We start from the raw sequence: 26,493 nt of genomic DNA, 5'->3' as shown, positions 1-26,493 counted from the left end.
GGCAGGAACCGGAGGAACCAGCCCACCAAGTAAGTAAGGAGAGGAGGTTGTGCGATTATCTAAGATCAGCTCCACATTATAACTCAACCGTGTTGGAGTTTTTACCCTTCGACGGTTATAAATGGCTTTCAAGGAAAGTTGTCACGTTCTAAATATAAATATGTACAAATGGAAAGCGACGAAAAACAATCCCACCTTTCTAGGTCAACGAGAGTGACCCGCATAGACCCGAGCCCCGGGACCTCACATCAAGTCAGAACGCCACTGGCTCTGAAAAGAAGGCGGCTGGCCCAGTATGTTATGCTTCTTTATTGTATTCAGAACGCTCAAATGAAACAGAAAATAAACCTGTTTTCCCCCCCCGGGCTTGAACGCCCCGCTCGCAGGGCACAAACGGCACGGCAGAGGAGGCGGACACCCACCTCGACGCCAACGCCATCCTGCCTCCCGCAAAGGAAAGCGATGACAACGTGAGTGACCGTTACTCGGGCTTCAGTGAGCAATTGGATTTGTTCCAGAAAGGGAACCGCATGCGGAATAATTTAGCAAATCACACAATCGGACGTTTATTTTCTATCAGGCGGGAGGAACGGGTGCAGCGTTGGAAAGCTCCATCCCATCCATTAATAATGCATGGCAGCGACTGCTGATTTGGCACGACCCACGTCTGCGTCGGTCCAAACGCGCTCGGTGGCTCCCAACGCCCGCATCTACCCCCAGGGAGTGATCGTATCTCCTCTGAGGCGGCGTTCTCCGCTTCCACATCCGGGCGCGGGGGTGGAGGGGGCGGGGGTCGCGCAGGCATTTCGTGTTTGCTTTGACACCGGGACACCGTCGAGACAAAATGTACTTTGTGCCCTTTGTCGATCCCAGGAAGACGGAAGGAATAGAAAAGACCAGAGGTATCCCTTGACCCTAAATGATCTCCACGCACGCAGACCGTCTGTCACTGTGTCACACGTCGAAGCAGCGTTGCTCTCTCTCTCTCTCTCTCTCTCCCTCCCTCTGGGATTTTAGGAGTGCATCATCGCTGAGGACTGTGCGAAGGGGACCTACTGTCTCTACCAGACGCACAGGTCCAAGTGTCTGGCCTGCAAAGCCGTCGACGTGGTAGGTGGCCCGCGCTGCAGGGTTAAAGGTCGGATATGCATACAAGGAAGGGGGGGGGGTCGCCGTGACGGGGGGGGGGGTGGCCACTCGCAATCGGCAGCGAATGTCGGTCGGCATTTTAGAGTTCTCTACATTGCAATCGGACGGAGGAGAACCTCCAAAAAAAAAAAAAAAAAAAAAAAAAAAAAGGCAGCGACCAGAGTCCATAGCAACCGTCAAATTCCACATCCCCTATTCTCTCCGCCTTTCCGTGACTCACTTACTGAGACACGCACGCAGGCACAGAGTGGAAGCGGTGCGGCTGGCCTTTCAGGTTCAACTGCATTGCAGTGTCCACGCAAGTGTAATTTGAGCGGTATTAGTGATGAGGGGGGCTCCACGTCAGAGGACGAAATGTGTCAAGGTTAAGTGCCGACGCTTTGCATTTCACGTATTAGAAAAGGTTCAACTAGAGCGGGCGATCATAACCCATAATACCGTGCCGCACGCACCCAGGGACCAAGAGAGTTCCGGTCAGAGGTGCACAGCAGAATAATAATGGTTGGGCAAACCCCGTGTGTTGTCAAAAAAAAAAAAAATTCCATCAACCGGTACAACCTGAACGCAAAGGGAAACTCCGTGATTATTACTTTCCTGTTCGACTGCTCACGGCCAACGTGTAACCGACGCTCATTTTCCTGTTTCATCCCAGCGCTGTACCAAGGATGAGGAGTGCTGCGATGGTGAGCTGTGCATCTGGGGTCAGTGCGGCCAAAACGCCACGAAGGGCGAGGCCGGGAGCATCTGCCAGTACCAGAGCGACTGCAGCGCCGACCTGTGCTGCGCCTTCCACAAAGGTACCGCTCCGCCCGGAGGAGGGCAAGAGGTTGCTCTTCCCCTTTTCCCATTCGTTTTGTCGGTCTGCTCGTTCCCCCTCCCTGCTTTGCCCGAGTTGTAACACGCATGGACAAGGAGGGGAATGAGCGTCTGTGTGCCGCTTTCCACCCACCCCCGTCTGTCTGCTCACGGCGGGGGTCCAGCCCTGCTGTTCCCGGTCTGCTCCGCGAGGCCCATCGAGCGCGAGCGCTGCTTCAGTCCCTCCAACCACCTGATGGAGCTGCTGTCGTGGGACGTGGACGCGGACAGTCCCAGGGAACACTGCCCCTGCGCCGGGAACCTACAGTGTCAGCCCCTCGGGTGAGCGCGGCGCCCGGGTTCCACAAGAACGCGACGTATTTTCTACGCTTTGACCCATCATGTGACACTTTTGCTAATATTCTGTGCTTTTCCTTTTGGCCAGGCGAGGTTCCTTGTGCCTTATGGGACAGAATTCAAGTGAAGAGGACCTGGCAGACACACTTTATTCAGAGATAGACTACATAGTCTAGACTACATGGTCTTGCTCGACGTCGGTCTTTATCCAGCTCAAGACATCTAGGTTTCTCTGGCCACACCCCCTTATACTCCAGATCCATACTTTGGATCACGCTTCTGGTCATTACTTAGTGCTAAGTATATATTATGTGCTCATGTCAAATTGCTCAAAATGCAAACCGTGGCTTTCTTGGAATGCTTCCCTTGGAGCTATTTCAAATGTAACTACTGAAATATTGGAGAACCTTTTCAACGTGCAGCTTGTGTTTACGGTCCGCGTACTAATTGTGCGGTTTGAGAAACTAGGAATCAAATTGTATCAACGTTTGGCTTTAGACAACCAAACGAATGACTGTGCCGCGCGAAAAAAATATTGACATAATACCAGACGATCGCTTTCGTCTTCAAAACTTTCAAGCGGGGCATCTCACAACTGTCAGAATTACTTTTCAGGATTAGTTTTGAGTTTGGCATCGGAGCTGAACTGCTCCTCACTCCAGTGCAAGGTCTGAGAAAACAAGGCTTTGGAATATTGGGAGTGATGAGCGCAAACGCTCGAGTCACTTCCCATTGACATTTCTGTAAGCACCCTGGATTCACCGAACGTCCCCAAGTTCACTTTGTCTTGTTATCTGCTGTTGTGTCATGTTATTTTGGTCGATTCTGAGATTGTGCTTGTGTCTCAGTGTCAGCTTTATATTGCTTATGCACTGTCTCCCCATTGAGATCATGTAAAAAGCCGTCTGGATGGAATGCCTGACTATTCATAAAGCCTTAAGAACAATATATTTTCATCGGCACAAGCATCGTTTGCACTTACAGGCTTGTCCAACTCCTGCCTTAAGAACGAAAATAAAGATTGTTTATAACACCGAGACATTCTTTTACAAGTGTATCGTATTGGCTCAGACACATCATCTCCAAACTTTAGTTATTTCAGAATTTTTAATTTACATCGACAGATCACTCCAGTTATGAAAAAAGCATTTCTTTTTTTTTTTTTTCTTTTTTTTTTTTAATTCAATTCTAAAATCATCTTAAACTATGTTCACACAGGATTTTAAACCTTTAAAGAAATTAACATTAACAACGAAAGAAAGAAAAACAACAACAAAAAAAAAAAATAATAGATTTTCTCCGGATGTCGGCGGGGCTGGTGGCAGCGTCGGGGAGGGGGACTCCCAAAATGAAGCAGGTCCGATGGGCTACGCCCTCTGGGGTCAGTCTATTCAAACAGCAGCAGGTAGAAGCACCACAACACACCTCTCCCCACACAGCAGCCTCTGGAGGCTGCCATCCACACACACACACACACACACACACACACACACACACACACACACACACACACACACACACACACACACACACACACACACACACACACACACACACACACACACACACACACAGTCTAGAGGTACGCATCTCGTCCACATGGAACGACAGGGAAAACAGGGAAACAAAAACAGCTGAATTCAACTTTAAAATGGTTTAAACAGACCACGTCTGCCAGAGTTCTCTCAAGATACCTAATGAGAGCATTAAGTCTGGAGCAAAGAGCAAACCAATAATTTACAATAAAATACTTTTTTTTTTTTTTTTCCCCTACATAGACTACTTTGCTTTGTTGCCCCTGGTGGCGGCGGACCATTCATCTATGTAGCAGTGTATTATGTTGGAAGTTACAAGGGGAGGCGTAGCTTCAACTAAGTTGAGAGGGGCAGAAAACACTAAAAAAGTGAGAAATTATTGAGGGGAAGAAAAAGCAGAGGGTAACCAAGTTAAAATTGTGTGAATCTCACTTGAAAACGCATGAAGTTCCACGCTGCTTATCAAGCCAGGTTCGGCTCAAAGAATCAAGAGCTACATTGTTCACCCCATATTTTTCTTTTTTTAATCGTTGTTCAGCCTGCAGGGCATCAGAAACTGATCCTGCAACAACCTGCACTTTTGTACTGGCAAATGATGCCACATAAAGTGTAGACATGGAACTGAGCGAGACTGCTGCCCTAACTTCCACAATCTGACATCGGAGTCCAAGACTGTAAAGAAATAAAAATAAAAATCAGGTTTGGAAAGCAGAAATAGGGAAGATGGACGCCTCTGGCATTTTAAACAGCTATTGCTGCTAATTGATGATTCACAGATCTTTGTTAAAAAAAATAAAAATAAAAAAGAATCAATCCACTTATTTCATGCTGACAGGTCAGCTTCAGATTGCAGGGCTTGTTATCTATGTATCACATCTAGGAACAATCAGAGGCTCCATTCAGACGACAGCTAGCAGAGCAATCACAACTTGGGTTTTTCACATGCGGCTCCGGAGCCGCTGCTCACCACGCAACCTCAGGCTGACTTGACAGATGAAAATACAGTAAAGTTTATTTTACTTTTTCCTTTTCAACGTCTTGTGGAGAGGTACTTGGCTTTTTTTGTTGATGCTGATTGTCTTGGGATCAGTTTCTGTGGATACTGCAAATGGCTGTCATTCAAAAAAAAGTGCGCCGGGTTTGACGGGGAAAAAAACAACAAAAAGCAACAAGTGGAATTGAACAAAGGCCTGCAATCCGAATGGAGGCCAAAGTCGCTCCAATCACAAAACAAAGATCTGTTGCCATGGGTTTCAGTTCTGTTCACACCGCTCTAAAGTTAGATTTGTGCCACTTTCGCCTCCAGTCTGTACATGGACACTGTTGATTTTAATAATCACTAGAAGAGATGAACAAGGTACATGGGTGCTGAGGAGATTTAATCATGTGCACTTAGAATATGTTCACAGATGGCCACAAACAAACACTAGTGCCCAAATCAAGAAGAAAAAAAACAAAACACCCAGTGACGGAAAGGAAAGTGAGAGACAAAGTCCTCCGATGAGGACACAGGGGACAGAAACAGACAGACGCTTTTCTTCCTCTCCACTTTCCACTGCTCTATCGTCCGTACATCAAGTCTGGAACTGGTTTGTCTATACAGTAATTCTTATCTTTATTAAACAGCTTCTGTACTTCCCTTTAAACTTTACAGTACATTACCCTATAGTGCACAAAATGATTTCCGAGCCGGTGACGTCTCCCCTGTGGGCTCAGAGTGGAGGGTGTCGGGATCAGTTGCACAGCACTGCTTGAACTGGAAGCCAGTTTAGGAGCCCCCCCCGCCCTCCCCTGCCCTCCCCTCCCTTTCCCCCCTCACCTCCCCCTCCCTCCCCCCGCCCCCGGGCCCAGCCGTACTACATTGCAGCAAGCAGGCAATCCAAACGCCCAGGATCAGCGGTGTGTGTGCGTGTGTGTGTGTGTGTGTGTGTGTGTGTGTGTGTGTGTGTGTGTGTGTGTGTGTGTGTGTGTGTGTGCTTCAGTCCTGCCCTGGGTCCTTAGCGGGGCCTCCGTCTAGGTAGATCTTCAGGGCTTTCTCCTTTCGGGGGGAGTAGCTGACGCGGTGTCCGGTCTTCAGCAGGCGGCTGCTCTCCTTCTTCATCAGCTCGTTGCGCTCGTCTTCAGACAGCTCCATGGGTTCCTCTGTGCTGTCCCTGGAAAACGTACAACGATGTATAATTACACCGAAACGGTGGTGTGTCTCTACAGAATTCGGCTCTGCTCTGCACGTTGTCTACTTTTAATAATAACGACTGTGGTGACCAGGGGTAATCTTGTTTACCACAAGCCGATTGAACATAAAGTCTGTCTCCACCCAAAACACCAGATGTTACGGTTAAGTGATACCGTAATACATTACAAATCTTAGTTCATTCAGTTCATTGAGGCAGATTTGGCACATTCGTGTCGGTTCACTTAAGCAGTTTACTTTCTCAAAGGATAGGTTTGCCATTATTCAACCTAGGTCTTATTAAAAATGTGGGTTCCCATAATTTATAACTGTTCAAAACACCACCTTACTGAACGCTTTACTAGTGAGAAATTAGGCATTCTCATCCCGCATAAACTCAACATTTTCAGCCTTATTTTAAATCATATTAAATCTGTTTTTTGAAAACAGAAATTTTGCATTCTAGTTACTGTGTTTTTAACACGATTTAAGTACCATTAAACACCACTTCCCCCCCCCCCCCCCCCCCCATTGGCGCACTAAGTACAAATCGTAAAGTTTGGCTCCAAACGGTTGTCATTGGAAGCGGCGCAACTTCCCGTTTCTAGAGTCTCAAGTTAGTGAGTGTAGACATACAAGTGCAAAAGAGTCAATAAAACAACTGTCTGATCATAATGTGATCATTTCTGAAAAGGAAGTTCAACAGGTTTTGTTTTTTTTGGGTTTATTTTTAAGGCTTAGGGTTGCCACACTGCATTTAAGCACAGTGGGAAGCTGCAGTAGAGTTGTATGTTTCTTAATAATAAAGAGGTCTGCGAAGTTGTGCTGTGAACAGTCAAACTTTTATCAACAGATAAATGTATGGAGCCAACATTGTCACAGGGCCTGCGTTGAAAGAAAATGGGGAACCTATCGTTTAATGCCCGTCAAATGTTGTGACAAAGGCTTGAACCAAAAACAGAAGTATGGTTTAGCATTTTCACCTGTAGAAGACCACAGCTCCATCATCACAGATGTAAAGAGGCCACACGTTGAGTGTTGACACCTTGGGATTCCAGTCCAAGTCCTGGTGGATCTCCAACACAGAGATATCACATGGAAATGTTCCTCTCCCCTGGATGACAAAGACAGAAATGGGTTTTATCACCTCGCTCACACCGACAAGTAAAGCACTACAGGTCAAAACAATAGTGATGCTTAAGGAACACTTGCCCACCTTGGCAAACTCCAGATCCTCCAGAGGTATACCGCTTATTTCACTGAGCTACATCAACACAGGATGAAACATAGGTCACCAAATACTCATGTCATTAAAAATAAACAATTAATGCATTTCATCTCTCAAATATATCAATATAACCAAAAAAAAAAGTTTGATTTCACATAGTAGTATATAAATAATAGTACATATGCTTTAAATAAAATACATTTCAATGTATTTATTTAGGCATCTATGAGCTTCAGAAGTTTGACTAAAAATAAGTTTGCATTAAGAGATCTGTTTCAATATTTATTCAAGTAAACATGATAACATAATCCATCAGAATATCAAGGCCTAGCTCTGCAGATCCGTCCTCGAAAGAAGCAATGGCAAGTTCTCCATGAAGCAAACATGGGAACAAACCTTTTCCTTGAGTTCCTCAACACTGCTGCTTTCCAGGACCACTTCCCTGAAGGGCTCTAGCTTCATCTTCGCCGGGCTCCAGCGTCTGGTGAGAACAGCCAGCTGCGACATCGACTTCATCTTCTCCGGTTCTGGGAGAAACCGGGAACCAGGAGTTAAACCCCCGAATAGGAAAGTTCAACCGTAAGGATGAAAACACCTCTAATCCCTACGGAGGGAATGCCAAACGGGCATTACCGTGGAGGACCTCGAGGAAGACCTCCCAGTTGGAGGAGATGTTGATATCTTCCTCGTAGATGTGGTAGTCCAAAAAGACTGTGCCCGGGTTCTTCCACGTCTTCTTCCGCAGACGGAACCTGGGCATGCGCGGAGAGATCACACACTCAACAAAACCCACCTATTCATCAATATCCGAAAATAACACTTTCTGTCTCAAACAATACATTGCTCAGATGAGGGAAGCCAAACGGAGAATCTGTGAGTATAGATATCAACAGTTTTACAGTTGTATTAAATGACGATAATTATGTGTTTTAAATAAAATGTACAGTATACATTCAATGAATAATAATGTATATATGTACACATAAGGGTTGCTGCAGTTATCGTTGTTACCGGTGTTACATGGTGTTCGGGCGTACACCAATGACATTAATTATTATTTTTAAGATAGAAATAAAACCCATTTATTAAATTTTCGCTTATCAGCGCAGACATTCATCAAATTTGAAAAAAAATCTAATACTAAGCGTGTTATCAATACTTGGTCTGACGCTACAAAAGTGGTAACACCGATGTTGTCCTGAGTTTATTAACCCGTGGGAAACATTCCTCACCGTGGCATCCCTGATATACGGATAATAAATAATAGGGCTCGGTTAAAACAAAAACAATACTTCGATAACATTTTTATATATTGTTTGGATTTCTAAATTTAATTCAAAAATTGTAATATTGATACATTTGTTATATTAGCATTTTCCACTCCAAATAAAATACCACCATAGTCACACATGAATTAAATATTACAATTCTGTGTTAGACTGAATTTGTTCTGTGAATTATTGTAATGCACATCAGATGGTGAATACATTTAATAGAAATTCTCATTATGTATAAAATGTCAATATATCGATACAAAACTCGAAAAAAATGTGACAACTCGAAGCCCCACAAATCAACGTTTTTATTTTAATGTGTTTTTCTTTTTTTTTCATATTACGAAAGTTTAAATGTTGAAGAACCCACTCAATATAACAAACAAGAGTTTTAGGATCATTAAATACTTAGTTTGTCACCAAAGTTAAGATTGTTTTTGCCTCGTCTGGGCCGCATCGTGTGGGCGTGGTGAGACGTTTGCATCTTTGGTTTCACTCGCTGTTGTTCCAGAGTTTGGGCTGAATACCCTCCCATAAACACAAAACTCATGCTTGTTTCTGTTCATCTATGATCAACCAAAGTTTCACAGAACAACATACACGACTCGCAGCACTATCGTCTGCCACAACACTTCCTGCTTTGTCAATAGATCTTTGATAATAAAAGCAATGATGAAATGTACGTTTTGTTTTCGTTGACGGGAAGGTCTATCGGGCATTCAAATTGCCCCAATGTTCCTGTATGTTCCTTGAGTTTCTTTTTTTCCTATCTCTCAGCTTATTTTCAAAACTGAGTTCTGGAGTTACTCACCCATTGTTGAACCCGGAACAACAGCACAGACAGCGATCATAAGGTTCTTTTGATGCACACATGCAGATCAAGATAATCCTTCTCTATTCCGTGTGATGTCAAGTCAGTTGTGTCAAGTGAAACCGTTTTGATATAAGGTTATAAATTAACCTGGACTACTATGGGTATTCTTCACATGGTAAAAAAATATATTATTATTATTATTATTATTATTATTAATAAGACTTAATAATAATAATAATAATAATAATAATAATAATGTTGCGCCGAAGACAAAAGGCTCAAAAAGACACGAAGAAGAACAAGAGCTGACGTCACTGTCATAATATTTTTTTTTAAAGAAATGAGCACAAATAAACACCAAAGCAGGAAATTTCACATCTCCATCAAAACATATCGTCTCCATGTTGTTGTGGATTGTGAGGACAGGGATACACGCCGGCAGCGCGAGGCAATGGGAGGAGGGGTGCCCCCAAAAAACACCACTTCCCAGAATGAAAATAGCGGCGTAGGACCTCCTTCATTTGCATTCTGGGAAATGTTGTCTGGTGATAGGTTTGAAAAGGAAAAGAACTGAAAAGTGCCACTTTCTTAAAACTACCATTGTTATAAAACAATAAAGGCAGGAAACGGGAATGTTTGGAAGTTACATAATAATAGTACCAACATTCAAATAAGCATATCTTTTTTCAAATAAGATTCAGATTTCAATGTATGACACACCATTTGAAATCTTACAACCGTGCGGCACCTTTGTAATCTGTTTAAAAAAAAAAAAAAAAATGTAAAAAATGACCTTGGCCCTCTTGAAACACAAAATTACCAGTCACTGTCACAAACGGTATCGGGAACCCACCCCATCAACCGTGAGCCTCTGTATTGAAATGGAATGGTGAGCTCTTGCCAGTACCAGTGGCATGGCGTTGATCGTTCCCCTTTCCAGCATGCAGTGCTCACCTGTCGATGCTGAGGTCCAGCTTGCACTGCTCTTTGAGCTGTGGCAGCAGCTCCTCTTTGGACTGCCTCACGGTCATGCCTTTAGCAAACACCGTGTCGACCAGGAACTTGCAGGGCTGGAAAACACGTTGGAGGAAACAAGCAGGGTTAATGTTCGCAAACAAAATATTTGCCACTATAATTTCACTTGTTATCAAGTCCTAAGCCCAACATTGTCCGAGGACCAATCATTTGGTAGAATTTCAAAATGGACTGAAGTTAGATATTCACGTTCAACTCATGTGAGGAAAATGTGTTTTTCTATATTTCGCAAAGACCCCACAAAACCCAAAAACCGGCATTACAAAGATGTCATTCACGCTCACCAGCTGGAGATCTTACCTCTGGTTCATTCACTAGTAGTTGGTACACTTTAACTCTGTATTCCCCCTTTTTCAGTGCTCTTCCAAGACGGATAGTTATCTGTGAAGTGGGGAGGAACAACATATCTACCATCAAGGCATTGTTGATGCAGAGAAACACAACCAAAAACAAATCCGCTCTATTCAAAAACTAGGTACGGACCTTGTTATCGTCCGAGAAGGATGAGAGGGTTTCGTTGAGCCGTACGCTCTCAAACTCTTGGTTGTTGGCATACACCCGAAACACCTTGAACTGGGTGGAGCTGACTCCCACGAAGGGCTCCAAGTTCTGCTTGAAAGCTGCCAGCGTTATTCTCTTATCCACGTGGACGACTAAACCTGAGGCACAGGATAGAGGACTTAGAAAGAGACTTCATTAAAAAGCCCTTTTTACTTGCACCTTACATCACTTTTGTCAGATCGGGTCATTCTGTTAATTCATCTCAAGCGTTCATCAAGATTCATCTGGCTGTCCTCCAATCATAACCACTGTGGTGTTTTAATGCACGGTACAACTCATGCCTGAGAAGATGAAAATCACATTTTTTATTTTTTTTGATTTGCACTATGCTTTCAACTTCTGCTGCTGCAACACCTAAAATTCCCCCCCAAGGATCAATTAAGTATTATCTTATCTTTTTATTTCTGCAGAAAGAAGTTTTCTTATATCATGTTTTTTCTGTGCAACATTAAAAGAAGGTGCCGTACATTTCTGTGCATCCCCAGAAGAGTCGTCCTGAGCAGCAGCGTCTGCTCTGAAGTACAGATACTGAGCTTCCGTCTTGGTCTTTCCGTTCTCGTCATACTCGCTGTCGGTTCCGGAGTCCTCCTCAGCCGTGTCCCACGTTTCCTTCTTGCCCTCATGGGCCTTGGAGCGCCGGCTGCTAGTGATGCTGTGCGAATCCAGGCCGTTGGCCAGGTGGACAGGGGCGCTGTCGGCGTTGCACAGCGTGTCGCTGCTGTGGCTGGAGCTCAGGATGTCGCTGTCCACCGAGCTGGTGCTGCGGTCGTTGTGGGCCTCAGAGTCCGAGCGCTCCTCGCACGCCAACTGGTTCTCAGGGTCCGAGGAGGCGGCCCCCCCGCCGGCGGAAGCGCTCGGCTCCATCCCTCCGATCCGGTTCTCCAGCTCTCTGTTGTCCGCCGCCGCGCACGCGGAGGAGGCGGAGTCCGGGTCACGGGCGGGGGACTCGATGTGCTCAAAGTCGCTGGCGTCGGAGCTCTTCCGGCTGTCGCTGGTGATGGAGCCGCGGTTCTGCTGCAGAGACAGGTTTTTCAGCTTCTCCGTGCTCTCCTCCAGGATCGCCTCGACGGACTTCCTGTTGGCCTTTGACCCGTCAAAGGTCGCATCGGGTTCGCCGCCTGCTTTTTGGCAAACAGTTCTATTGGCCAAGGTGCCAGGCGACTGCTCGGGCAGCAGCAGTGCCAGCCGAATTGTGTTGCCGTGACGATCCAGCAATTTCCACAAGAGAGAATCTGTGAACGTGAGCTGTTGATCCGAAGATTCAGAACTCTCAACAAAAACCTATGAAGATGAGAACCAGGAAGCACAGGTCATAATTCAAGCTCAACTCAAAGTGGTAATCTGTAAGATTATTTTGTGTTACATCCCATATCTAATACTTTATTTAGCTGGTACTTTATAAGATGAAGTTTTAGATTATAATAACAGCCATTCAATTAATTTGTGTTATGCATGTGCTCTTCTAGATGCTGTCTCCACTGTCGGTCACGGGGGCGGCATTCAACAGCAAGAATGAAAAGATCGGGTATGCACAAAAAGTGAAAGGCAGCCGTGGGGAATTTGTAAACCAGCATATAGGCAAACAGTCAATATGGATGATCATTCACAAATAGAACAGTGTCCCTGAATTAAAAAATTACCCCAACATATCAAGTGAAGAAAATAATAATAATAATAATAATAATAATAATAATAATAATAATAATCTATTGATCAGAAGAAAATGAAATGGCAATGAGCAAAGACGAGAGTAAAGCCTGTTGCTGTTTCAAATAGAATACTGTGACTTGGGAAGTGTAATCCACCCAAAACAGAGGACCTTAAAAGATTACCACTTTAAGACTTGAAAAGGAAACAACAATAGCAGTAGAGCCCCACCAATGCCAGATATTTGGGTCCAATGCCGATCCCGATTTTGAAGAGTCCTAGCCCACTGGTTACCGATGTTTTGACCGATATTTTGTCATAGGCGCAAAATAAATAAATAAATAAACATTTCCAACCTATATTTTATTAAAGTTTCTATATTTGAGAACATTTAACTTATAAGCAAACAAATAAATACAAATAAACAGAACAAAAACATTTTGATATTCACAAAATGTAAGCGATATAAAACAAATAATCAATCTTTATTGCCAAGTAAGTTTAAATGAACAAGGAATTTGTCTTGGTGGTCGGTGCATACATGAAACATGAATGTAAAACGATAAGTAAAATATTAGTAAAATATATAAGAATATGTAAAATAAGGCTGATTTAGTTTTTATTTTCTTATTTAAAAATCAGGACAGATCGGCTGCATAACTGCTGATCCCGATGTGGTCAAAAAAGTCAAATAATGGCCGACTTCGGCCAAACCAATATATCGGTGGTGCTCTCATTATCAGTACCTTGTTACTTCTGAAGAAGCCCTCAGCTTTCAGCGTCTTGTTTGGGACGTAGAGGAGCCGGAGATCGTTATAGCAGCGTTCCAGAACAACACGCATGGATTCTGCAGACAGCTCTGTAGCCTGGGCAAGACATGCTTACATCAGGAAAAAATCAGACAGCATCGGATCTCATGCTCTCACAGTTGACATGATGAGGGTTTAAAGCACAGGCAGTCTCCAGTGAGGTATTACAGGGAGAGTGTCATGAAAACAACCTACCTGTGAAATGAGCTGTTTGAATTCAGTGATACTCTGGTTCAGATACGCTCGAACACTTATGGAAGGAGCGATCGTTTCACTCTTCAGATCCACAACATGAACTTTCACCATCACTTCTGTGGAACGGCGGCACAACACGTGCGGGCCATCGAGATGATACCGGGAAAAATAATTGGTCCCATTAGTGGTCATAGATCTTCAAATCACAGCTCAACATACAAAATTATTATTTTAAATTCTCAAGTATTCTCACACCTAAAGAGTTTGAAGGCAACTCAGTTACACACTACTGACCTCCTGGCTTGTAGGGCTGGAATACTTGCTCAGGTCTGCGTGTCTCCAGCAGAAGGTCGAACATGTATGACGACTTGACTCCTCCGAGCAGAAGTCCCATTGGTGTGTCCTCTTCGCCCTCGTAGGAGCGTTCAAGATACTCGTGGAACTCATCATACTTCACCAAGCGACAGCAGTCCAGGGGAACAACTCCCTCGAGATCCATCAGCTAAGTTGTAGAAGGTACAAAATGGTTGTTTTTTTATTCATACAGAAAAGACCAGTACCTACATTACCTAATACACAAAAGCTATTTTGTTAATAAAAGTTGCACTTGCAGGATCCTTATCAGTGCTATCCTCCATTCCAAGTAGCCTACCTTGTAGGCCATTTCTGTTGCTTCTCTCAGTGTTTTATCCTTGTGCACCTCCAGCTTGTTTTCCATCATCATCATCATCCTGACTGGATGCATGCAGAACAACTTGATCTGAAAAAAACAAAACAAAAAAAACACCAAAGAGAAAGGTAAGCATATAATAAGTACAGTTTTTTCCCATATCAGCTACAGTTTAGAAACACACACACACACATGAGAGAGGCCTGTAATTTTCATCATAGGTACACTTCGACTTTGAGCGATAGAATGGGGGGAAAGAATCCAGGAAATCACATTGTAGGATTTTTAATGAATTAATTGGTAAATTCCTCGGTAAAATAAGTATTTGGTCAAGATTTCTGGCTTTCACAGACCTGTAACTTTTTCTTTAAGAGGCTCCTCTGTCCTCCACTCATTACCTGTATTAATGGCACCTGTTTGAACTCGTTATCAGTATAAAAGACACCTGTCCACAACCTCAAACGGTCACTCCAAACTCCACTATGGCCAAGACCAAAGAGCTGTCAAAGGACACCAGAAACAAAATTGTAGACCTGCACCAGGCTGGGAAGACTGAATCTGCAATAGGTATGCAGCTTGTTGTGAAGAAATAAACTGTGGGAGCAATTATTAGAAAATGGAAGACATACAAGACCACTGATAATCTCCCTCGATCTGGGGCTCTACGCAAGATCTCACCCCGTGGGGTCAAAATGATCACAAGAAGGGTGAGCTAACATCCCAGAACCACACGGGGGGACCTAGTGAATGACCTGCAGACAGCTGGGACCAAAGTAACAAAGGCTACCATCAGTAACACACTACGCCGCCAGGGACTCAAATCCTGCAGTGCCAGACGTGTCCCCCTGCTTAAGCCAGTACATGTCCAGGCCCATCTGAAGTTTGCTAGAGAGCATTTGGGTGATCCAGAAGAGGACTGGGAGAATGTCATCTGGTCAGATGAAACCAAAATAGAACTTTTTGGTAAAAACTCAACTGGTCGTGTTTGGAGGAGAAAGAAAGCTGAGTTGCATCAAAAGAACACTATACCTACTGTGAAGCATGGGGGTGGAAACATCATGCTTTGGGGCTGTTTTTCTGCAAAGGGACCAGGACAACTGATCCGTGTAAAGGAAAGAATGAATGGGGCCATGTATCGTGAGATTTTGAGTGAAAACCTCCTTCCATCAGCAAGGGCATTGAAGATGAAACGTGGCTGGGTCTTTCAGCATGACAATGATCCCAAACACACTGCCCGGGCAACGAAGGAGTGGCTTCGTAAGAAGCATTTCAAGGTCCTGGAGTGGCCTAGCCAGTCTCCAGATCTCAACCCCATAGAAAATCTTTGGAGGGAGTTGAAAGTCCGTGTTGCCCAGCGACAGCCCCAAAACATCACTGTTCTAGAGGAGATCTGCATGGAGGAATGGGCCAAAATGCCAGCAACAGTGTGTGAAAACCTTGTGAATATATCATATACCTATGATGAAAATAACAGGCCTCTCTCATCTTTTAAAGTGGGAGAACTTGCACAATTGGTGGCTGACTAAATACTTTTTTGCCCCACTGTACACATACACATACACACACACACACACACATTAAAACCACTGACAGGTAAAGTGAATAACATTGCTCATCTAGTTCCAATGGCACCTGTCAAGGGGTGGGATATATTAGGCAGCAAGTGAACAGTCCGTCCTCGAAGTTGATGTGTTGGAAGCAGGAAAAGGGACGTAAGGATCTGAGCAACTTTGACAAGGACCAAGTTGTGATGGCTAGACGACTGGGTCAGAGCATTTGCAAAACGACAGGTCTTGTGGGGTGTTCCCGGTACGCAGTGGTTACTACCTACCAAAAGTGGTCCAAGGAAGGACAACCAGTGAACCGGCAACAGAGTCATGGGTGCCCAAGGCTCATTGATGCGCGTGGGGAGCGAAGGCTAGTCCGTCCGGTCCGATCCTACTGCTGAAAAAGTTAATGCTGCTATGATAGAAAGGTGTCTGAACACACAGTGCATCACAGCTTGCTATGTATGGGGCTGCATAGCCGCAGACTGGTCAGAGTGCCCATGCTGACCCCTGTCCACCGCAGCTACAATGGTCACATGAGCTTCAGAACTGGACCATGGAGCAACGGAAGAAGGTGGCCTGGTCTGATGAATAAGGTTTTCTTCTACATCATGTGGATGGTCGGGGTTAGGGTCTGATCCCATCGAGCATCTGTGGGATGTGCAAGAACAACAACCCTGATCCATGGGGGCCGCACCTCACGACTTACAGGACATAAAGGATCTGCTACTGACGTCTTGGTGTCAGAGCTGTCGGCACAAGGGGGAGCTACAAAATTGAACTGGCCATAAAATAATATTTTTTATATAGTACATAATGATATATTGAGCATATAGTACAAAATAGGGCAAATGAGCAGGGTGTCTTGACAAATATAGTTCTGTCCTGATTTCTTTATGGTGCCTGGATGATTTATCATAAAGGGTAATTCTGGAAAACCCTGAGCAAAATCAATATTAATGATGGAGTGAGTGTAGTACTTATCACTTATCATAAGTGTAACACTCATTTCAGCATTTTTGACAAACATCCATCATGTCATTCCAAGTGGTTTCATTTGACCTCATGGTACAGTATGTATGCCTTTTGTATGCATGTATAGAGATACATACATACATACATTTACATTTTTAAACAGGAAGATTGAAATAGAAATTCTACAGGACTTAAATGAAAATGTAAGTATTCACCCTGGTTTGCATACAATCAATTTTCTCATTTTCAATGTCTCTCATAACGTTTTACACCAGAATTAGTGGGTATACCAGAGTTTTTAAATGTCGGTAAACCTGCTAAAAATAGGCGAATGACGTTCTTCCTATTGCCAGAATGGACGAGTATGCCTTTCTTTTTTTTTTTTCTCTGGTGCGAACACGCTGGAAAAGGGACGTGTCATGGTTCCAGTGTGACTGGGAGAAAAAAGTAGAAACAGCATGGAGCATCCATGACTGCACCCGTTCACCGGTAGTGCCCGATGCTGGTCCTTTCGGCGGTGGGGAGTAGAGACACTCCTCCGGTTCGGAGGCCGGCTTGGGGCGTTGCTGAAGTGGCTCGGAGCCTGGGGGGGGTGTGATCAAAGCGTCCCCACAGAGCAGCTCCCACACTCAAAAATTTCATGAGGGCGCCCTGGTGGCTAACAGGGTAGAGCACACCATTTCAAGGCTGCGTCCTTACCGCAGCGAACCGGGTTCAATTCCGGCACGAGGCCATTTGCTGCATATCATCCCCCCTCTCTATGTCCCCTACCTCCCCTTTCTCGGCTCACTATCAAGTAAAGCATAAAAATGCCCAAAATATATATTTATGATAATAAAAAAAATGTTGGGTCTTGCACACGGGGAAAAAAAGTCAATAACTTCTGATTTTGATATAGGATTCTAAATCTGATATGAAATGATACACAGATATTCCTGTTTATTTACTCGCCAACGTCAGGAACTTCAACACGCGAAAATTAACACAGCCGATCGGAGTCAAAGCAAATAAATACCTGGGACTATTGCAAAGCCATTTGTCCTGGGTATGAAATCTGGGTGTAACCTTTCCCACTAATGACAAATGCCAGATGTTAGCGGGTGTTACTGGGTTTTTGGTGCAGTGTTAAGGAATATAACATTACCCAGCAATAGACTGTCTAAAGAGCAGTTCATTGCAAGGGTGTGGGTGCTCACGTGATTGGACAGCTGCTCATACAGACTACTTCAGTTAACACAATAGTGAGTTTGCTGATTTTGACAATGTTATTGTTAATTATTCACTATGGAAAAATAATAGAACATGAAATTGTTACTGAGTTCTTATACTAAGAATATGGGACTGTCACCAAGTTCCAGTATAAAACATGTGACTCTCACTGTTTTAGTAGGACAACATAGAACTAACATGGAAATGTCCAGTTCAAACTTCAAATAAAGTCTATTCCAATTTAAGTGCTGTTACAATATATTTGCTACAATACTGTATTATTGTATGATCATCTTATCAAACACAGTTGTGTTACACAGTTGTGTTTCTGGCTGGATGAACACACGTACTCTGCATACTCTGTACGGTCATCACAATAGACAACTCCCGTTGAAACTAGTTAAAACCAGCTCCAGTCACGCTATCGCCCGTCACATTGTGAAGAACGTCTTCCCATGTCATAATGTGAACCATGATTGTATAAGCTTGTATGTGTCCTGAATAAACCGTCGTCTGAACAACGCCAATCGATCATTTCCTTTAAAGCGACTGTCCAGGTGAAGATCATTCCTCCATATTCCATGTGATGTGAAGTCACAATGTGAAACCGTTTTGATAGAGTTCAACCTTTAAATCGTACTACTTTTACTCACACACGGAGACATTATTGTGTAGGGGGCGTGTACCAAAGTCTACCAATGAAGAAGTGATGCTGACGTCACTTCCATAAACAAGACGAGGATCCAGTTTCACCTGTCTTATGTGTCCATTTGCATTCTGGGAGCTGGCTGAATGAAGCCAAGTGTGAGGGAAAACATTGAAGGTGGTTATCTCAGAAACACAGTCTGCCACACCCTTGTTATCAACAAGTCATAGGATAAAGATATTTGCTTGATTTGCACAAGTGACACCTTGTTTTGAAGCTCTGATTCTTCACTTTCAAATTATGCGGAAAAAAAAGGTCAAAAGCCACCAAATGTACCTAAAGTCTGTGATGGGTCACAAATAATTCACTTGCATGAAAGTGAGAAGAGTCGGCCATGACACTTCTCACTTTTGTGCGTTAAACCAAGTGAATCAAATCGAACGACTCATTTGACTGGTCAAGAACCAAGTCTCAAAAAGAGTCAAATTTTTCATCACGATCGACGCTCCGCTATGACAGTGATAGGTACGCACTAGCACAATGTGCGAATATTATTAGTTATTATAATTATTATATTAGTAATTATATTATTATTATTATGACCTGGATGGAGGTCACCTTTAAGACAGCTTTGAGTTCGAGAAGTTATCGCTTGTATCGAGTTTGGTCATTTGTACATGTTTTTTGTATCATTTATTAAGATGTTTGTCCATATGCAGCTACCTTGCATGTGTTGCGTTCAATCTCCCTCTGTCTCTTTTCCTGCTCCTCAGACTCCTTCTCTTTCTGGACCAAACGTTTAATGTGCTCTGGGAAGTCCTCCACATCCAAATACTCTGCAAACGTCGCAAAACAGACATTAGACACCAAAAAGGAACCAACTCAGACAATTAATTCAAAGCTATGAAATTAAAAAACTTCAAACAATAATTCATACACAATGGTCTGCGATCAAAATATTGACCAGCACAGGCTGTTCTGCAATGGAGGCTTATCTATCTACTTGTCCCATGTCATTAAATGCCATGGTCTAAATATATGCATCATCTTATTTTGTTAGTGCTGTGTAAATTCTAAAGATTAAAAACATATCAAATCAACCATTTGAAGCATTCTAGGTCATCTTCATGCCATTGTCGCCATAATTTCAGACATACACAAGCTTTCCCTTACTTGCATTTCTTGAAGGATCCTTTAACCTATAAATCAGCATATATGCATTGGTAGAGCTGTGGGGAAAAGAAAAAATGACACAATTTTGTTCACTGCTTTTGTAAGATGGATAGATAGACAAGGTTTGCTTATTAGTCCTATGACTGGTTGTGTATTTCTCATGCACGCACATGAAAATAGACTGTTGTATAAAACAGTTTCTCAATGGAGCTTGGTTCTCCATCGAATAACTTTCCTATTTATATTTTGTACACAAACAAAACTGCTTCAAGTTTATTGCTTTTCCAATTTCCATTTTATGTGGTTTGTAGATGGGTGAAGGGAATTGAAACCGACCTAGCAAAGGCACTGGAGTAATAGCCTCTGCTCCCCGAGGACCCTCCATACGTTTTCCTGATGTCTTCCTGGGTGATCTACAGCGGAAAGACAACAAAGTAACGACACTGTAAGAGAGTTATAACTATTTATATCCAGTTACCTCTATAAACTGCTTTGTATTAAATAACAACAAAAAATCAGCCATTAGGTTGTTTATTCTAATAGTTATTGTATGGAAAATATTTGTTTGATGAGACGGACCTTGCTAACGTGTTGGTCGTTGAAACTGTACCACTGGCCATCACTGAAGGATTTAATGCAGGCATAGTAGTGGCCACCCGCAGCACTCCCCGAATGAACCATGACGGAGAACAGCTCAAAAGTCAGCATACTCTAGAGAGGAGACAGAAGAAACCCTTACTCTGTATTAAGGCAAAGCAATCCAAGTAGCCTGTTGGCCCCTTCTAAGGATATTCTAAGAGGAGTGATGAATAGGAATGGGAGAGACAGTTTAAATCCTGCTCGACATTATAAACTCCAGAGGAGGCTTTTAGAATCTGCTGTAGCAAAGTTGCATAAGATGCGCGGTAAGAAATAAGAGATAGTTAAAGGGGACCTATTATAAAAAAAACTCACTTTTTCAGGGCTTGTGCCTATACATTTGGGTCTCTGATGGGCCTACTAACACACAATCTGTGAAATAAGACAACCCAGTCAGTTTTTTGTGAGCTTTCTATTTCTGAAAACATACAGTGAAATAAGTCATTCTGATTCGAACGTCAAGTGGGGGGCTTCAGTAGAATTAGAACCGCCCCCCATGTTAGTAACTCCACCGAAGGCTGGAGCGCCACCGGCCGGGTAGCATCGAAGCTAAGAGCTGAGCATGGGAAATCTCTGTTGGCTGCAGAGACCAGCACAAATCTTTTAAAAGAAAGAGGAATTAACTCCAACTGTCCATGAAGAAACTGCAGACAAGGGAAATGTAGGAATTGAAAAAGGAATTCTGCTGTGTTTTGCTAATAAAAAAAAAGAAAGTACACGAGGGACTTGGATGACTGTAGGCTGCGGTGTGCGATCCGCTGTGCGTTTCTCTAAACAAAACCAATAAAAATAGTGATTTTATTGTAGATGCATTTCTTTATTACATTTTCCGACATTTATATGAAACAAAAAACTCCCCAGTCCGGTGTTCCAGATGCGCTGTCCTGGTGCACTGTCAGCAAGAAAAATTCCAAACAAAGCTTTAAATTAGGCAGAGATTCACCAACCGGATTGCTTATTACTCGTCTCAAATTTGTTCAGAAACAAAATTTGGTGGACTGATAAGATGAACAGAAACCGGAGTAAAGCTCAAACACCATTGGCTCACAGAATTAGGGGCCTGGCAGCAAGACCTGGGCGATTGGAAGAATATATCAGCAACCGGTTTTTAGGCCATTATTTGGGCGATTTTTGTTGTTTTATTTTGCTAAATAAATGACATGTAAAGCGCAATTAAAAGCGTGCGCGAACAGGAACTAGTATTGGGTGTCGCCGCCTTAACCACGTCTGGTGCTTTTCTCCCCGTCTGGAGAAATCCACAAAAAGAAGAAATCAATCACCGTAACCGCCCAACCGTAGTGGCAGCTCATTTACATTTAAAACCACACACACAAACAGCCCCTTGAGAAACAGGAGAGTTTAGAGGCATTTTAGAATGGCTCTAATGCATAATCTGAGAGGTATTTTCAGCAAGAAACTTCAAAAACATGTTTTGGAGACCCCTTAAGATCCCCTTTGAGAAGGAACAATAGAAAATAAAATAAAAAAAGGTCTGCCATATGGGAACAATTCACATTAGTACAGGAAGATCCAAATACAAAATATGAAGGCAGTGCTGTGCTTCAATCTGGATGCAAGCAACTACCACTGGAAAACAGTAAGTTAGGGCTTATACATTTTAACATTTAATGGATTCAATGAAATTGCAAACTTAGCAACTACTATTACTCCCCTCATGTAAGGGAATAAATGTAAATGCTAATGTAAGAAACTTTATTTTAAAAAGCATATCCCCAGTACAAATTAAACTAGCAACTTGCTTCATCTTAGGCTTATTTCACAGACTTGTGTTAAATACTTCATTCAGCTCCAATCCAATATGTACTCGTTCTACAGATGGCAACTTGAAATTGAATGGCAGAAGTGGCAGAAGACAGGCTGAACTTAACCTAGTTTAAACATACTCATGAATATATTTTCATAAACATTTATATTTGTTGTGTGTTAAACGATGATTATGTGTGTTATGTTGCAGCTGGTTGGTTACCTTTGGCTTCAGCACCCGCTCGGTGCTGCCAGTGCTGTCCAAGCAGATGCCCTCATCAACGCAGTCGTCAGTGGAGAAATCATTGCTCATCTGGTCGCTGTGGCAACTGCCTTCATTTTCTGCCCCACTGTCAGTGCAGCTCTCTGTTTGAGGGGACTTCTAGATGTGGAGAACAGAAGAAAATGGTTCAAATTCTAATTACGAATAACTGACTTTGTTTCAATCAACGCGAAGCAAATTTCCATCTGGCCTTAAGTATCATCAAATAAATCATTCCTGTTCACACCTCATCTTCCACGTCGATGAAGGGACTCATATCCAGCTCCTCTGGGAAGATCATGCGGTCGTTGAGCTTTATCCGATGCATAGTGGTGTAATCGAAGTCAAAACGTTTCAGCTGTAGCGTCAGCAGGTAGGGGAAGTGCAGGAACCTCAGCCCCTGCGGAGGAAGGGCGCAGGGAAGTAAGGCTACGGACCATCTGCTTGCAGGTTGCCCGGCCTGTTGAGGTTTGGTTTACATGTTACATTTTCCAGTTTGCTCACCTTACGAGCATCACATTTTTTCATGCAGCGCTCGCAGAAGTACTGGTTGGGCCCATCCAGAGTTTCTGGCTGGATGAACGCCTGCAAAGCTTCTTCCTGTGATGGCAAGATTGGATTACAGACCATTAGCTGTGGTGCATAATGATGTCAACCACGCAGGGCTGTAAATTGAGTTGCAAGAGGGGCTGGGCCAAATCTGATTTGATAATTAATTATTGGGGTATTGCGCTGCTTTCATAAGATATTTACACACAACAGGAACAGTCTTTTTTTAATGTGTGCAGTATATTATGAGTGGTTATAACAGCTAGAACAGTCTATGGAGTTCAGAAAATGTCTTTACTTTTACTGAGATGCAGCCTTAAAAACAACACTTCACTATAGCATTATGATTGACAAATCTAAAATAAAAAAAAATTAAATAAAAATAAAAAGTCTCATATCAACATAATATCCATATATCACCCACCCCTGGATGCAAGCGCAGAGATAACGGCAGGTTCAGATTCACTTTCAGTGAAACTTACCACACTGCCAAAAGCCTGGCTGGCTCCAAAGGGTCTGATGACAAGTGGGATGTCCAGGTAAGTGTCGTTCCTCCAGCTCTCATTGCCACACTCCAGACAGCGGACATAGTCCTTCAGCTTTCCCTGGTACAGCTGGTTTATCAGGTCAGCCTGAGGGCAAGAATGCATGAGAGTCAGTTTGGGACACGTGCGATCACAAACACGCAGAAACCTTTTCAACACGTTTACTTGTGATTTAAAAAAAAAAAAAAAAAAAAAAAAGGTTGAGACAGTACTTCAAGATTTCAAACGTTGATTTCAGCCCGTCTCTACCAACCATACACATTAGAAAATTCAACTTGTGGATATAGGGCATTAAGGCTGGCAAAGCAAGTGTATTTTAGCATAGAGTCTCACACAGGTCAGAATGTGCCACAGGGTAAGACATAAACCACTAGATGCCAGAACAATTTCGACCTTGTTTCCTAAATGCATGAGGTTGAACGTGAATTGTTGAAATTGAGACCAGACTAAGCACATTGTGGGAAGCATACAAACATTTTAACGACTGTAAAACATGATTTTGTGTTTTAATGTTTTTTTGCGTTTTAAGTTCAAGCTTCTTAACATGTTCAAACTTGCTAAGGCTCAGTTTACTTGTTTTTTGCCTGCAGCTTATAGGCCTAAAGCTTAAACATGGTGTTGGCTTTTGTTCTCTCCTTATTTTAACCATCTTTAAGTACCGGAAGAACTGAATGTATAAATGACAGCATAGAAGTTTACGGACGTCTCAGCAGGGCTCCAGGCTAAATTTCTTTCCACCACCGCCCGGAAAATAAATTTAACCATCCTGAGTTGATTGTAAACCGAATATTCAACTATTCGCCGGGGGTGCTTTTTCTATAGGCAGCAGCCTAGGGCACCATCCCGAGAAAGGGGCACAGAGTACCTCTCCGATGGTACCGAAGAAGCGCACGGGTGCCCACAATTGGCGTGCCAAAGCAGGGTTTTTATTTTAAATGTAGGTTATTATATTTTACGGCTCCTTATGGAACGGGGACACTTTCTCTGTGACCCTCTCTCCGATCACCCCCTCTCCATGTGTTATGCACAGAGAACAATTTTAACGAGTTTACGGGTCGTGCCCCGTTCCTCTGTGCTCCCCCCACACGGTTTCTAGTTGTTTTATTTGGAGGAACGGGGATCAACTCTCAGTGTTGCTCTCCGCCATCGGGGCGCACGGAGAGCCATGTTTGCGTCCGTGTGCAGACGATTCACACATATAAAAATATATTTATGATTCCCCTAATTTAAAATCCCCCATTGAAATGTTATCCCTGTGCATTTTGTAAGATTTTATCTGTTTATCCTCTTATTGTCATGCACACTGAAAACACAACAATAAAAATAAACTGCTGAACTTGAAGAATCTCAGCCGCCCTAGTTGTTAGTGGCATAATATAAACACCACTACAATGTTGAGGAAATAAATAATTACATTTATTGTGCTCCATTCAAAGAAATAGGTTTAGAACAAAATTTTGGGTTTTTATTAAAAGATAGATATAACAAGGCTATAACATGACGAGGTACAACTTTTCTTGGCTAGGAGCAGAGAACAGCAGATGACTGCAGTAGACATTAACAATAATTAGAAGTTTTTTATATTAATGAAAACAATTCTTCTTCAGGTAGTGCCCTTGTTCAAAAGCCTCTGAGATTTCACACATTCACATCTCTACTTTCATAAACATATATAATTGTCTGATAGTATCCGATAATTACTTATAGTGTTTGCTTTGTTTTTATATTCCCCTCTGGTCATATCAAATTAGATTTTAAATAAGAAAATAATTATAATTTAATTGTTTTGATAATTGTTTTTCAATAACATTTATAAAAAATGTTAATGTATTTGAATATTAAAAAAAAAATCTATTCTATGTAAATGTCTCAGTTAAACTTAGGGCTAACAAACTGAAATTTTAAATAAATAAAAATAACATTTTACTATTTAAAAAACAATGTTTGTCAGATTTCTGCCTGTAAAAAAATATAAATGTTAAAATAAAAAAAACAGTAAAAAAAAAAAAAGAAAATTGGGTTCATCATAGATATACAGTAGATCATAATGATTGTGATGTTAATTGCAACTTTCACGGAAGAGTATTAGTGCCACACAAAAAATATCCATGTTTCGAGAATAAACTTGGAATTCTGAGATCAAAGTCAAAACACATCCCCTGCTCTCTTTCTCTCTCCCTCTCTGCCTCTCCCCCTCTCCGTACCTCTCTCATATGGGATGGGAGGTGTTTCCATTCTCATATTTGAATTGAGACTTTAAAGTCGAAATTCCGAGTTTATTCTTGGGATTTCGACCTTACACAGGGAATTCTGAGTTTATTCTCAAAACACAGGGGGATTCCCCCCCCTGTGCGGCCCGAATACTCTATCAACTTCAGCTGAGTATTGTGATGTTTGTTTCGACATCCTAAAAATCCTCTCACTCTAATCCGATAATGGTGCGGGTGGGACTATGGCAATATTTAACGACACGGTGCTTTACTTTATCTGCACTTGGGAGCGAGCATAAATAAACATGGTGGAACGTGGCGCTGGCTCCGGGAAATAACTCATTGGGTGGATCATGGATTATTACAGTATTTGCCTGTCTGCTACTGTGCTAAGACAACAGAAGAGCGGGTAACGACCGAGCTGAACACAAGCAGATTTTTGTTTGCCGATCGCGTTTTAGTTCAAAGTTTCAGTGAATTAAAGTTCACATCTTTAATTTTGCAAATAAGTCGGATTTTGAATTTGAGATGCCCCAACAAGCGCCTTCCCGTGCTGCGCCGCGTCACGGAGCACATTTTTAAAATGTATTCATTTTAGCACAATCATATCAGAAAAAATAATGATTCCGATAATTGGTAAGATGAGGCATACCAGATCCACCTTATACGTACATACAACAATCCCTTTCGTCCCAGAGACGTCCCGGGGGAGATCTCTGTTTGTACCCAACACAT

The 26,493-nt window shown here is 42.8% G+C and overlaps 2 protein-coding genes across 3 annotated transcripts in view; one reads left to right on the top strand and one right to left on the bottom strand.

Moving 5' to 3' along the window:
* The window catches only part of dkk3a (dickkopf WNT signaling pathway inhibitor 3a), a gene marked incomplete at both ends in the record, with an annotated part of 4,299 nt that extends 1,822 nt beyond the window's left edge, over positions 1–2,477 (top strand). Inside the window, 7 exons of the mRNA XM_079997273.1 lie at positions 1–29; positions 204–293; positions 387–470; positions 1,018–1,110; positions 1,802–1,946; positions 2,130–2,286; positions 2,390–2,477. The exon at positions 1–29 is cut by the window's left edge and continues 236 nt beyond it. Of these exons, the coding sequence (XP_079853399.1) occupies positions 1–29; positions 204–293; positions 387–470; positions 1,018–1,110; positions 1,802–1,946; positions 2,130–2,286; positions 2,390–2,477 (686 nt within the window). The remainder of the gene's footprint in view (positions 30–203; positions 294–386; positions 471–1,017; positions 1,111–1,801; positions 1,947–2,129; positions 2,287–2,389) is intronic.
* Positions 2,478–5,692: 3,215 nt separating this feature from the next.
* The window catches only part of usp47 (ubiquitin specific peptidase 47), a 29,590-nt gene continuing 8,789 nt past the window's right edge, over positions 5,693–26,493 (bottom strand). For both annotated transcript variants that reach the window (XM_079998026.1, XM_079998027.1), the window contains 21 exons: positions 23,486–23,635; positions 22,959–23,054; positions 22,702–22,854; positions 22,416–22,574; positions 20,369–20,500; positions 20,126–20,202; positions 19,790–19,845; positions 19,340–19,452; positions 14,222–14,329; positions 13,864–14,071; positions 13,570–13,685; positions 13,312–13,431; positions 11,386–12,199; positions 10,841–11,016; positions 10,658–10,738; positions 10,277–10,392; positions 7,868–7,986; positions 7,631–7,761; positions 7,223–7,270; positions 6,990–7,120; positions 5,693–5,989 (listed from right to left, as the gene is read on the bottom strand). In XM_079998026.1, coding sequence (XP_079854152.1) covers positions 5,815–5,989; positions 6,990–7,120; positions 7,223–7,270; positions 7,631–7,761; positions 7,868–7,986; positions 10,277–10,392; positions 10,658–10,738; positions 10,841–11,016; positions 11,386–12,199; positions 13,312–13,431; positions 13,570–13,685; positions 13,864–14,071; positions 14,222–14,329; positions 19,340–19,452; positions 19,790–19,845; positions 20,126–20,202; positions 20,369–20,500; positions 22,416–22,574; positions 22,702–22,854; positions 22,959–23,054; positions 23,486–23,635 — 3,279 coding nt within the window. In that variant the 3' untranslated portion in view covers positions 5,693–5,814. The remainder of the gene's footprint in view (positions 5,990–6,989; positions 7,121–7,222; positions 7,271–7,630; positions 7,762–7,867; positions 7,987–10,276; positions 10,393–10,657; positions 10,739–10,840; positions 11,017–11,385; positions 12,200–13,311; positions 13,432–13,569; positions 13,686–13,863; positions 14,072–14,221; positions 14,330–19,339; positions 19,453–19,789; positions 19,846–20,125; positions 20,203–20,368; positions 20,501–22,415; positions 22,575–22,701; positions 22,855–22,958; positions 23,055–23,485; positions 23,636–26,493) is intronic.

This window comes from Zeus faber (genome assembly GCF_960531495.2).
Source record: "Zeus faber genome assembly, chromosome: 3".
NCBI classification, from domain to species: Eukaryota; Metazoa; Chordata; class Actinopteri; order Zeiformes; family Zeidae; genus Zeus; species Zeus faber.
Note: the sequence above shows the minus strand (reverse complement) of the source record. Positions and strands in the feature narration are given on the sequence as shown.